Source organism: Saccostrea cucullata, unplaced genomic scaffold, assembly GCF_032062105.1.
Source record: "Saccostrea cucullata isolate Sc308-1 unplaced genomic scaffold, CSIRO_AGI_Scuc_v1 ctg3733, whole genome shotgun sequence".
In the NCBI taxonomy this organism is placed as follows: Eukaryota; Metazoa; Mollusca; class Bivalvia; order Ostreida; family Ostreidae; genus Saccostrea; species Saccostrea cuccullata.
In genome coordinates this window covers 103,409-116,847 of record NW_026938050.1, presented here as the reverse complement: position 1 = coordinate 116,847, position 13,439 = coordinate 103,409, and the positions used below count along the sequence as shown (strand labels likewise).

The window sequence follows — 13,439 nt, the reverse complement described above, 5'->3', positions numbered from 1 at the left end:
TGGTAAAAAGAGTGGAATTGGATCCTGAAGATTATGACACCAGAGAGGACCAATACTGTTTGAAGAGAAAAAATGGTTATTTATTTTATCAAAGATACAAATGGGTGCTCAGTTGTTATTGTAAGGAAAGTTGATGGAAAAACCAGATTGAAAGCTGTTTTCGTGAATTCGAACATAGAAAGAAACAAGGAATTCTTCCAGAGACTTATACAGTGTATATATATTGTCGCATTCCCTTTATTGCTGACACGAAAAACAACATTTGGAGAATAGATTTCTGAATTCTGAATAAAATTTCCTTGTTATCATCTGTCTTTTGTTATTGTTTTCAGAAAATCCAGTTTGAACTGGTTAGGCTAGACTGTCTGGACTGTGAAGCGTGACGTCATAATCAAATTCTTTTGACTCGCTGCCAAAATCGTAGTAGCAGCGTACAGTGTATAATGTAAACACAGTGTAAACACCCCGTATAGGACATATAGGGGCTATGTATTAACCCACCTAGCCCCCTAGGGTTAGGGTTAGGGTTGTACTGAGTTGACCCAGCTATCCCCCACAGACCCCCTAATCTGCACTCTCTTCACCCACCTATCCCCCCAGGGGCTGCACTCCCTTGACCCGCCTATCCCTCACAGGGGCTGCACTCCCTTGACCCGCCTATCCCCCTCAGCCCCAAAAGTGCACTCACTTGAACCGCCTATCCACCCCAACCCCAAAAGTGCACTCAGTTGACCCGCCCATCCAGACCGTTTATACTACTCCCGTTTTGCGCATGGTGCCATTCTGCATGGGATTCTCTCTCTCTCCTTTAATCTTTAAGTGTCCGAGTGCTTTATATATTTTATAAATTGAATTAGATTATTTTATATAAAAAGAATAACTTGTATGGATTTAAACAAATATTATTTCCCTTCTGATTATGTTACATGTATAAACTATTCCTAGATTCTGTATAGACCCCCCCCCCTTTTTTTTACGAAATAAGTAGATCTGCTCTAAAATAGTATAAAAATAATAATATACGAAATTCCTTAGGAATAGTTACATACTAGTCACTTGGAAGAAAAAAAAATTAAATACTTTCTCAAGTTTTAAATTCTCAAAACGATTGAGGTTATTAAAATAACGTAATTTTAAGAATTTCTGAAAAATGAATGAGACGCAGGCGACGTCATTACGTTTTCAGTGAGTAACGTCAAAGTTGTTTTTAGAGCGCCTCACTAAAATGCTCATAAAATACTGAAAAAGTGACATATTTTCAAAATTTATGTATATTTGCGTTGAGAAAGAGTCCGGCTATCAAAATTCACCAAAAAGTCATTTTATGAAAATTTGACCTTAAGGGCCCTTTTCTCGTGACGGCAGTCATATATATATAGCACTAAAAAAAACAACAACACTGTATATCCTAAATGTCGGATCTACCAAGTAGATGAAAGGTCACGGATGGAAATTCATACAAAACACTTAAAATGACCAACAACACGAACAATGAAAATTGTCAAATTTTCGGGACGCCCTGTACCTTCCTCAGGACAAAGAAAAAAGTTAAAAAATCATAAGAACACTTACTGAACAGAAAGATTTTTTTATTAGATCCTGAGCTACATGCTGAGATGGAATCCCATACTTACCCAAATCTTCCTCCACCAGTTCCTCATAAGCTGAAACGATTTGAAGACAAGATATGTCGTAAGACTTATTCTGACAAATTATTTCCTATTCATTTATATTTCATCTGAGCCGTATTCTGATCCTGATCCATTCTAACAACCTCCCCACAAAATATGTAGTAGAACTTTACTTATCAAGTAATTATTCTTTTTTTACTGATATTTCTCTGAGGCAAAATAATCTGTGAAATTTTTCTTGATTTCTCATTATTATTATCATAAATTTCCTCTTAGATTTGTTGTTGGACTAACTTTGATTCCTAACTCTATCTCAACATACCTAATCTGTCTGATACATCTGTTTGGATATTCTACTTGATTTGTAATCGTCAGCCTCCATTATTTATGCAGCAATATACGAGTGGTGATCAAAAACAATTGTGAGCTATTTAAATAGTAAAAAAGAATAGATAAAGGGTTTAATTGTTGAAATCTAAAAATAAAAGTCTTTCACGATCTTAACGCGCATCTGCAATCGTTCTGCCCATGCGCGGATCATATGATATAGGCGGTCACGAAACATACTGCGTAGCATTCTATTACAGAAGCTTAAAGATTTTACAAGTATTATGTTTTACAATGCAAGCTATTTTTTTTTAAACTTATAACAAAAGCAGTCTATTTTGTCAAAATTGGCAAAATCTTTGCAACAGCATTAGTAGTTTATGATATCCTCTTCCAGAATGAACATGGTGACCATCGAAACTAAAGTCCTCTGTTTTAGGAACGCAGTGTGTTAAAGGTGGACAAAAGTATAACTCTCTTTTTACAATATCTGATATTTTTTTGAAGTTTTAAGGAAACGATAGTCTAGGGATTTAATAATTGTATTTGTAAAGATATTCACGTATTTCACTAACTGTGAGTCGGCAATTCATTCTTATCAAATTGCTTAACAGGTTAATTGCTTACACTCCCTTCCTTTACTAAAACAATAAATCGAATCAATGACAAAATTTCTATTAAGTCCTTTGTCTTCATAAGCTGTCTACAAAATACAACATATGCTACTAAAATTTTCTAGTATATATTTAACTTAAAAGCCTTTCATTGCTCAAATACGACTAAATCATCCATTATTTGTCACAATAAGTATATGGAGATAACGAACAGTATTCAAAGTCCATAAACAATACAACCCAGCTAACACAAAAACATTTTAAAAATGTTTTTAAAACATTTTCAAAATGTTGCGAAAATATTTAAAAAACAAGAGATGTTTGTAAAACACTTATGCCCCCCTCCCTCAAACTGGAATTTTTTTGTAAGTGCAAGGGGCATGATTCTGTCAAAAATGGCACGATTGTACCCAAAACAGAACTTGACCTAGATAATCATCTGCTTAATCTGTATATTAAATTTCATCTCAGTATGTGCAACGGTTGCAAAGAAAATGAACGGAGACTAAATAATTGAATTTTTTTCAAACTCCAAGGGTCATAATTCTGTCAAAAATGATGCGATCGTACCCAGAACAGAACTTGACCTAGATATTCATGTGATATATCTGTATACCAAATTTGATTTCAGTATGTGCAACGGTTGCAAAGAAAATAAGCGGAAACTGCAAATAATTGAAATTTTTCCAATTCTAAGGGGCATAACTCTGTCAAAAATGGTGCAATCATACCCAGAACAGAACTTGACCTAGATATTGATGTGATATATCTGTATACCAAATTTGATTTCAGAATGTGCAAAGCAAAGCAAAGCAATATGCCCTGCCTTCTTCGAAGGGGGGCATAAATATTTTAATCACATTATTTTGTATGCTTTTTTTTAAACGTTTTTAAAACATTTTAGTGAAATATTTCAGCAAAATATTGACAAAACATTTTCTTAAAATGTTGCGAAAACATTTTCAATAATGTTTTAATCACGTGAATTTGTATGGTTTTTTAGACGTTTTTAAAACATTTTAGTGAAATATTTCAGCTAAGTTTCCGGAACATTTTCTTAAAATGTTGCAAAAACATTTTTCAACAATGTTTTAATCACGTGATTTTGTATGGTTTTTTTAAAAATGTTTTTAAAACATTTTACAAAATATTTCAACAAATTTAATCATAACATTATTTTTAAATGTAACAAATACATTTTCAAAAATGTTTTATTCACGTTTAATTTGTTTGGTTTTTAAAACATTAAAAAAACATTCAAATCGAGGTTACAAAAGTATTTTTCCTGAATTTTTACTTTTTCTCATTTAATAATGATATTTTTATATTTTGAAAGAAATAAACACAAACTATATTTAATTTTTGAACCTTTAATACAAACCCATATTCAGTATGTTAATCACATTTAAATTCCATTCTCGGTACAAGTTTGAATTTATTTTCTTTCAAGCCACCGGGTTTTTTAAGGTTGAAAACGGCGTCTAATCCATTTACTGAATTTTAAAAGAAATCCTATGTTCACTGTATAGGTAGAACAGAGCAGCGGATCTATGACTTAGTTAGAATCACATACACTGAAAATGCTAAGTAATCTGCCCCTCGGAAAGAATAGCACAATCTGTAAAGATAAGGAAAATTGTGGTTCTATCAGCGTTCTACATCTAATGTATCTTAAGATAATCACTGAAAATATATACAAAAAATATTTTAAATAATTATATCAAATTTAAGTTCTTTAATTATTTACATTGAAAAAAAGCAGAAAAATAATTACTATGACAATATTATTGAAGAGTAATAGTATTTACGTACACCTTTGCCTTCACGAAAGGCGGGTCTTTTGAATGTGGGAATTTGAAAATACGGATGATGCAACCAACACCATGCTGTAAAGAAATTTCATTTTTAAATCAACATATTGTTTGATGATTAACATTTCACAAAGACAACGAATACTTGAATCAAGGATATAATTGTGTTGCCTTAAGAATAAAATATTTAAATATAATTCATGTATATAACCTTAACGCTTTGTAATTGCTACATACATTTGTACAAAGTTATTGATTATGCACTGGTAGTATAAAAGTCATTTTAAATGATCTTTTAAAGTCTATGATAAAGGAATAATTCTTACCATTCAAAGATAATAAATCCCGAGGTTATTATTGTGGTTTATATGGTGCAAAGTTTTCTTATTCAAATCGGCACGGAGTAAGCGCGCACATCTTGTTTACCAGAATTCAAAATTTGGCCTAGATAAGCAGCAAACCACTATACTCTGTAATACGCTGTGTAGCACGAGAATTGCATATTATCATGACACTGAAACTGACAAGTGTGCCAATCCCTATCTAATGACTCAGAGTAAAATTCAGGGAGTGGATCACAGATTTGATGAAGAACATTTTTTTTAAAGACAAGAGTTTTATTTAATGCTTATGATTTTATACATTTATTTATATTTTAAATTTTTTTGTTTGCCTATCCTTTCATTTATTGATTTTTTGATTTGTTTAATCGAAGGACTTGATATTGATATAAATTATGTCTGTTTAATCAATGAGCCCAAACTAGGAATCATTATAAAAATCCGGAAAAAATCTTTCAATTAAAAAATTACTACAATTCCTCATTTTAACACAATTCTTTCTATATATTCTTTTTTTTCTTCATAATCTAAATTTTAGGAAAATCGCATTCATACATTATTTGAATGTTTTAAGATCATTTTGAAAATAATAGCAGCAATGAAAAATAAAGTCTTAAAAAAAAAACACATTAAATTGAATGTTCTGAAATCATTCTCACAACATACTCTCAAGTTACTAAATGAATTAACTTATGCCGCAATTACATAAATGTTTCCAAAAATTTTTACAAAAACTATAATTAAAATGTTTCAATTGTAGTGAAAATAATTATTTTACTTAATGTTTTAAATAAATATTTTCACTGCCTAGGCCGAAACATATCCGGAATTGAATGTTTTTAACTAACAGCGATATTCAGAATGTTTTTAAAATATTTTAAAAATATTCCTTACAAATGTTTCAGAAACGTATATGGAATGTTTCTGATTTACAGAAAAAGAATGTTTCATTTCATGTTTTAAGAATGTCTTTAAAACGTTTTATAAGATCTTTAATATTTGGAAGCTATAAATACCCTTAAATGAATTAAGAATGTTTCAAAAACATTTTGACAACGTTTCTTCCAAATGTTTCAGAAACGCATTGATGCAATGTTTCAGATTTATGGAAAAGTAATGTTTCATTTCATGTTTTTAGAACGTTCTTAAAACGTAATATAAAAATCTTTGATATTTGAAAGCTAAACGTACCTTTTGAAACATTTTTAAAACGTTTCAAAAATATTTTAGAAAAATGTTCCAAAAGGATTTAATCATAAGCTTCTTGAAAACATTTTTAAAATCTTTTTAAAATGTTATAATGAGAAGAGGAAATGTTTTAGAAACATTTTAAAAATGTTTAGTCTGAAATGTTGCGAAAAAACCTTTTTACAACACCAATAAAATGTTTTGAAAATGTTGGGTGCTACCTGGGAAAGTAGGAGCAGAGCAAACACGGACCTCCGAATCGTCAGAGGTAGGATCAGGTGCCATAGAGGCATGAGCATCCCCTGCAGACCGGTTACAGCCGCTGTGTGCTCCTTGTCATGATCAGGAAATAACGGAAACATCCGTCGTTAATAATATTTAATTCAGTGTACAAACAATGCACTAACCACAAGCATGAAAAACGTCAGTCAGCATTTGACTCAATGATAAATTGTATTTTCTGACAATGTCATTGTTTCGACCATAATCTACATACTCATGCCATTCTCACATTCTGGTGTCACAAACATGGGAAAACATTTGGTTATATATGCCATTTATATAATATGTGTATGACTATTTGTGTGCCAAATATCATTTGGATCCGAATTTTGGTTTTCTTAATATTAATACTACTGTATAGATAGTTTGTGAACCTTTTTAATCATCCCTCGAACCTTCATCACCTGCATATGGAGTTTATATATCTCAGTTGTTTCGATACGCAAGAGCAAACTCTAAGCACGTACAAATTCTTCATACGTAGAGCATGTTCATACGTATCGAATCAACTGAGATATATATACTCCGTATGTAGGTGATGAAGGTTTGTTGCCCCATTAGTAAGGGAAGTTAACGATAGAAAAGTTAAAGTTAAAATATAGTTTGGTTGTTAGATCACCATTAACATCTTTTTCAAATAAAATATTCAAGTATGAAACAGATGCGTCAGACTCTGTGATATCTTTTTTTCTCAAGTTCTCTTGGATATATCGTATCGACGTAGGAATGGAAATGACCATAGTTAATTGACAGAACGTCGTCGATATATTTAAATGATATCTCGATCATGACATGAAGCAAACAGCGAGAGTGACACATTCACTCCAGCATGGCACCTGTTACACGCTCTGATGTTTTGGAGGTCGGTGTTTGCTCTGCAGCTACTTTTGTATTGCTTTTGACCGTGTCAGAGGTTTTATTCCCACTTTAATGATTTGTGTGACAGGATGTGTTAGAGTGTTTGTGTATAAAATCTTTAAAAAGTGGACCCGTAAAACATCCGGCGATGATTTTTTATTTAAATAATAACACGGAAACAATTGCTTCAAAATCCCAAAACAATTATCAGTTCTTATGCGGCTCCGCGATAAACAGAATTGGGATGTATGCTACGGTACGATCTATGTTAAAGCTGATGTGTTGAGAAAAATCTTCCTCAACATAAAAAATCCTTTTAATTTACAACATTTAAATTTTGTTATCTTTTCAAGTTGTCCAATAAGACTAAGAAGAATCTTATATTATATCTTTTATTGATGCTTTCAATTTTTCCATGTTTAACATATTTCTCGAGAATTCGTCGATTTCTACAGTGTATGGAGACTTTAATTTTTGCTTTTCTCAGAGGTATAAATCAAGATAACACAAGCCTAAATAGGGATTTCTGTCTAGTTTACTAAAATTAATAGAGACTTCCCTAACTAAAACTATACTCTCGAATTCACTGATTCATACATATTTATTTCTTATATCTTATTTTTAATTTTTCTCTTGCATACTCTTCATTGTGTTTATAAACCTCCTCTAATCCACCGTCAAATCTTTAGATGATTTTCTATATTATATGCTAAACACTGTTTTAAAAATGGTATTAATCAGGCAAGGAAGTATCAGCGATTCATAATGTATGTCTTCTTTGACTTAATGATAAAGAAGCTTTTATAACGTTGGAAATTTTGCAACATTCCTGTACTAGGAGAATATATATATCATATCGAATTTAAGTTTTTTGGTCCCGTGTTTGCTGTGCTGCAGATATGTTTTGTTTTTATAAATTAATGGAATTTTTAGCTTAAATTATCTTCCTCATTTCCTTATACCTCATTGACAAGACCTGTTGATCAGAAATATATAGACTTTTCAAATGGAGAAATTTGCTTTACTTCTGAAATAAATTCATATTATATCAGAAACATCAAATTTTAAAACTGAGCGTTGAGGTTTTTTTTGACAACTTTTTTTCAACTTACTAACTCAAGTTTTAAATTCATTTCAAATATTTTTAGGAACAAAGACACTAAAAGAAAATCCAAAGTTTTGTACAAACCTTCAGGTGACTGGTAAGTATATGTCTATAACATGTAACGAAATTTAGAATACGTTCTGTAATATTCCAAACCTATCAACAAACAACAAACAAACAGGGTTTTTGACACGGTATTGAGAACATGTGGCTGATAAAATATCGAATAAGACTAAGAGCTTTTAAAAATCGAAGTACTGAAAGCACTCATGGGAGTTGAACATGGTGTTAAATAAAATCTTTGATCGGGAGGTTAAGTGAGTAAACAGTATTATTATTTCAAATACAGACAACTGTTTCAGATTTTTTGAGTTGCAAAAATCTTGAGAAAGACATTCAGAGACATTGAATAGCAAAAAAATGCAGGGGCCATAATGCTTGCCTGCCTACATTAGTCCTTTTTTATACCCCCTGCTTGTAAAGCGGGAGGGTATTTATAAATCGGGATTTCCGTCTATCTGTTTGTTACGCTTTAGGTATACCCATCTCTTATCCGCAACTATTCTTACACCACTAAACGAAATTTTCATAGAATCTTTATTATTGTAATATATTTTTCCTTGGCACCTTTACCCATGTGTCATGAAAATTTCAGTTTTCAGGAATAATATCAATGTTGATAAAAAGTGGATTTAACACAGCAACCTTTTAAGAGCTAACAGGTTTGTTATATAAAACTTCTCTGTGAATATAAATGTATTTTAATTGCACGAAAATTATACATGGAGTACGTCAGAACTTAATCTTTTTTAATATTGTGAAGAAAAAAAGCAATACCACCTTTAAAACAGATATTTAATGACCAAACATAAAAAGAGTGGTATATGTGAGAGTTTGTGTGCGTACGAATTATCTGGTATGTATATGAGGTTTTCCTTTTATTAAAAAAAATATACTTCATTTTGTAGTTTTTACGAAATGATTTTACGAAAACATAAGAGTCCGTCTTGTGAGTTTAATATTTATAACAGAGTACTAGATTTACCGCTTTTGGCAGGTGATACTGCTGATTTAGTAATAAATACGCATGTTTCCTAAAGTTTTTATGTATTAATGAATTCATTTCAACCAAGAAAATGTTCATGAAAAGTTTGAATAAATTCTGTGCACCGGTAAAAAAGAAATCCTGGACCGTCGGGCGTTGGGACGACTAGATTTACCGCTTGCCGTTAGTATGTAGAGTTGTCGATCGTATCTTTTTCAGTGTATGACGCCACACAAAAAAAAATGAGTTCCATTACAAAAACTTTTGAGGTTCTTTATAATTTAGTTTTACTTTGAACGAAATCTTATATTCAAAATAAGATTACTTTATCATTATTACATTAACTTACATTTCAAATTATGAAAATGAGATCAATTCATGAAAAAATGACATGAACTATTTGTGGCGGATTTTTATGCATGTTTTCTGTTGAATATCATCGGAGTAAATCAGCCGACACAGTAGCCTCGCTTTCGGCTCTATATAATCAACACAAATTACTGCGCATGTTAAATACGTGATGACCATGGGAGATTGAACATAGTTCAACTCCCCAAAAATTGTCATTTGCATTGAATTGTAACGTGTCGGACCTGAGCGGTCAGTAGGTCCGTGCTCGGATTACCGAGTTTTACTGGGGGTATGATTAATGCAATATATACAGATAATATGACACTTGCCTAGTATCTTTAAATCAAGTGACCTAACTGCCTTTTTGTAATATATATATATATATATATATATATATATATATATATATATATATATATATATATATATATACAATGATACTGGCACCTGCCTGGTGCCTTGTGACAATTGCCAAAATGATCAACTAATCATACAGGTCAACAGACACCTTCCTGGCGTCTTCTGCTAACCAGTAGCTAACTACTCTAGACAGCCAAGTGGCTCCAATATATAAAAACAATACAACTTTGCTATTCCTGCCACAGGGTACACTTTTCTTCTACCCTCTAACACTTTGAAATAACCCTAGTCAGCGACTAATACCATTCGCCCACACCAAATGGCAAGTAACCCAAGACAAGTAACACACGGCAAATAGCTCCTTCCAAGTTGTATATACCAAGTTGCAGACGCCAAGTGGTAATATACCAGAATGCAGACACAGGCCAGTTGGTCGCACTACATTTTGTACTCCAACTTAATCAATGTTAATAAGTTTTCAGATACTGTATTAACAAAATACAACAAACTCTTTTGGCATCATAACTACTATTTTCTAAGACAACATCATTTATCAATATTTCTTGTAATTTCCTTGTGTCAATTGACCAATTAATTACAATATTTACATTAATTATCTACTATTATACAAACAACTAACGGGAGGTAACTCCTCCAACCGTTTCAGAATCATTATAAAATAAAAGTGTAAAAGTGTAATGCAATATGATTCTATATGAAGGGAGACATGCACCAGAGAAGGTATAAAGATACCAATATAAACAAATTAAGGATCGCCCACGTGACGCAGTATAGAGCGTCTGCCCTAGAGTTGATCCGAACATCGCGGGATCGAATCCCATTGTGGTGCGTTGAGACCGTATAAACCGAGGTCCCGTGTCGCAGTAGGTGCTAACACGAAAAAGATCACTCACAGCTAAATGGCCCTGAATGCCGAGTAGAGGACACAAAGTTTACCTCTCCACAGGCAATCGGTGGCGTCTTAGTATAAGTGAAAGTTTCTCTAGAGAGACGTTAAATAAAATGCAATCAAACAATCATAAATTGTTAAACTGAACCTGTCTCTCTGTTTTGTAGGGGGAACTCTTTTAAAAAATGGCAATGTTGCACTTGCAAGTTATGATAATGGAGAGGTTTCAATTTTTCGACTTACGGGTCAGAAAATAGTGGATTTTAAAATTCAAAATCCGTGGGATGTTGCAGCAAGATTGGATTGTATAGCTGGAGAAGTACTGTTCGTTTCTGTACTGAAATCAGGTATTAGGATTCTCTGAACTCTTCAATATTTTATGCCTACAATTTTGCTAAAGAGCAAGTTGAATAATTTTTTTTCCAAAACTCTAGATGAAAAACTAGAATAGAGACTATACAGGATAATGTCATATTTAATGATATACTTGAATTTTTTATCTTGTATAGAAAAAATGTCAGCAAGAATAGAAAAAATTAATCTAAGCGGATGGAACCAAATAACAACATTTACAAAGAACGTTGTTTCTCCATATGGGATCGCTTTCACAATTAATAATGAACTATGCGTCTGTGAAAAGAAAAGAAGCACGCTGATTATTTTTGGTGAAGATGGTGGAATTATTCGAGAAATAACTAACGTAAATTTCATCTGTCCCTGGTACGTAGCAGTGAAATCACATGACGAATTACTTCTCTCCGACTTCATCGCTTGTTGCGTCTGGCATTTAAATTCATCTGGGGAGATAATTGAAAAGTTTGATAAATCGTCAGAATCAGATCCAACTCAGTTTCATCCTGCTAAATGCGTTTACAGCGATGGAAAGATTTTCATCAGCGACCAAGATGGAGGAAAGATTCGTGTTCTGTCTCAGACAGGACAAGTTCGCACAGTAATTGCAAGATTAAATTCCGATGAGGATTCTTTCTGTCCTGTAATTTTACTAGCAGACGACGATGGCCATCTAATTATTGTATCGAAAAATGGAGAAGTTTTTATCATGCTAGTTCCAACAGAAGACATGAAAATAAAAATATTTTGATACAAAAAAAAACCTTAACGCTGATAAAGTTTTTGATATTAATTCATTTGTACAGTTTTATATATCTGATTGGATGTTTACATTATTTACAATTTACGACTTATATTAATTTAATGAATATTAAAAAAAATATTTAAATTATTACGGGAACAAGATTTTAATATGTGTTTTCAAACATACGGATGTCCATAATTCAAAATACATGTAAGAATAAGGCAAATAAATGTCTCCTATCCATTTTACATTGTATACATTTATTGCAAAAAAAATATGTATAATCAGAAAAAAAATATATGAGTTTTCGTTCTAAAAACTGGCAACAAATTATAATATAAGAATGATATCCAAATTAATCTAAATTATTTACTACATTAATTTTTATTAATGATTAGAGTATGGAAAGACTAATACAAGTTGACAGTTGGCATGCATATGGGATCGGTGACCCCATGTCAGGAATACACATTGCATTGCCATCTAATACTGTACATGTGTGGCGGTTGAATCTGTGATGTAGTTCTTAAATACTCCATGCGATGCAATTACAAATAGAAAAGGAAAATAGAGAATATTTTATAAAATTATTAAGCATAACTTTGAACTGATTAATTCAAACTTAAGAATCCCATACCTTTTTCCCTTTTTTTTTAAAATTTTTTTTTTTAAATTAAATTATACATAAATATTTTTTTGTTTCTTTGCCTGCGATGCTGTGGTGTATTATAACGAATTTGTTATTTTGTTGTTGTTTGTTTTGGAAAGTTTAGATTTTTTTCTTTTCTTTTTCTTTCAATAAAAATTGAGCTCATCAATTCCCTTACAGTGCAATTATTTATTTTTTTTAATTTTATTGTGCGAAAAAAATCATATGATTGTAAACAAAAGTACTCTAAAATCAATGCATGTAATGTGTACATTTCTAATTGATAATATTTCCGAGCTTATACGTATGTGTGTTCAACTATTAGAAAACCTTATCAGCAGATATTATTAAAAAAGGAAGATTCTCAAGTTGTCGATTTATTTGAACATTGTCTATAGTGTGGTTAGAGCGCTTGGATCGGATTTAAAGAGTAAGATGTTAATCCCACCTCTGATGATTTTGAGGTCCCTGTTTGCTCTGCTCTTATTTTGTATTGTTTTATGAACTTGAGATTGAATACTGTTCGTTATCGCCATATTCATCCTTATATATACCTTTAGGTTTGAATCCCGTTGCGGACTCTGGAGACTGTTCCATTTGACGGGACCATTTTAATTGAGGTCCCATGTTGAAACAGGTGATTGTACGAAAAAAAAGGCGATCTTCCCAATGAGTCTGAGTGCCGAGTAAAAGTCTGAATTTGCATGCCAAACGGGTTGTTGCCTCTTAATTAATATACTTGAAAATTCACAAAATGCACGTAAAAAAAACAAAAAAAAAAATCAAATATTAGATATATCAACAATGGCTTTGGCAATAAAAGATATCTATTTATTTTTAGTGTGTAGATTCAAGTTTAATAACCAAATAA

General features: G+C 31.8%; 1 protein-coding gene and 1 long non-coding RNA gene across 2 annotated transcripts; one reads left to right on the top strand and one right to left on the bottom strand.

The window, feature by feature from the left end:
- Positions 1-1,631: 1,631 nt before the first annotated feature.
- Positions 1,632-12,098, top strand: LOC134249331 (tripartite motif-containing protein 2-like). The gene is made up of 4 exons (XM_062731687.1): positions 1,632-1,692; positions 8,201-8,254; positions 10,991-11,170; positions 11,333-12,098. The coding sequence occupies exon 4, from the start codon at positions 11,338-11,340 to the stop codon at positions 11,923-11,925; it is 588 nt and encodes a 195-aa protein (XP_062587671.1). The 5' UTR covers positions 1,632-1,692; positions 8,201-8,254; positions 10,991-11,170; positions 11,333-11,337; the 3' UTR covers positions 11,926-12,098.
- Positions 3,959-4,800, bottom strand: LOC134249324 (uncharacterized). Its single transcript, XR_009988256.1, has 3 exons — positions 4,710-4,800; positions 4,385-4,458; positions 3,959-4,190 (listed from the first exon to the last, which is right to left on the bottom strand). It is a non-coding gene; the product is annotated as an uncharacterized LOC134249324 (long non-coding RNA).
- Positions 12,099-13,439: the final 1,341 nt, after the last annotated feature.

Coding starts and splice junctions, on each gene's coding strand:
- LOC134249331 (XM_062731687.1), top strand. CDS start 11,338: ATGTCAGCAAGAATAGAAAAAATTAATCTAAGCGGATGGAACCAAATA.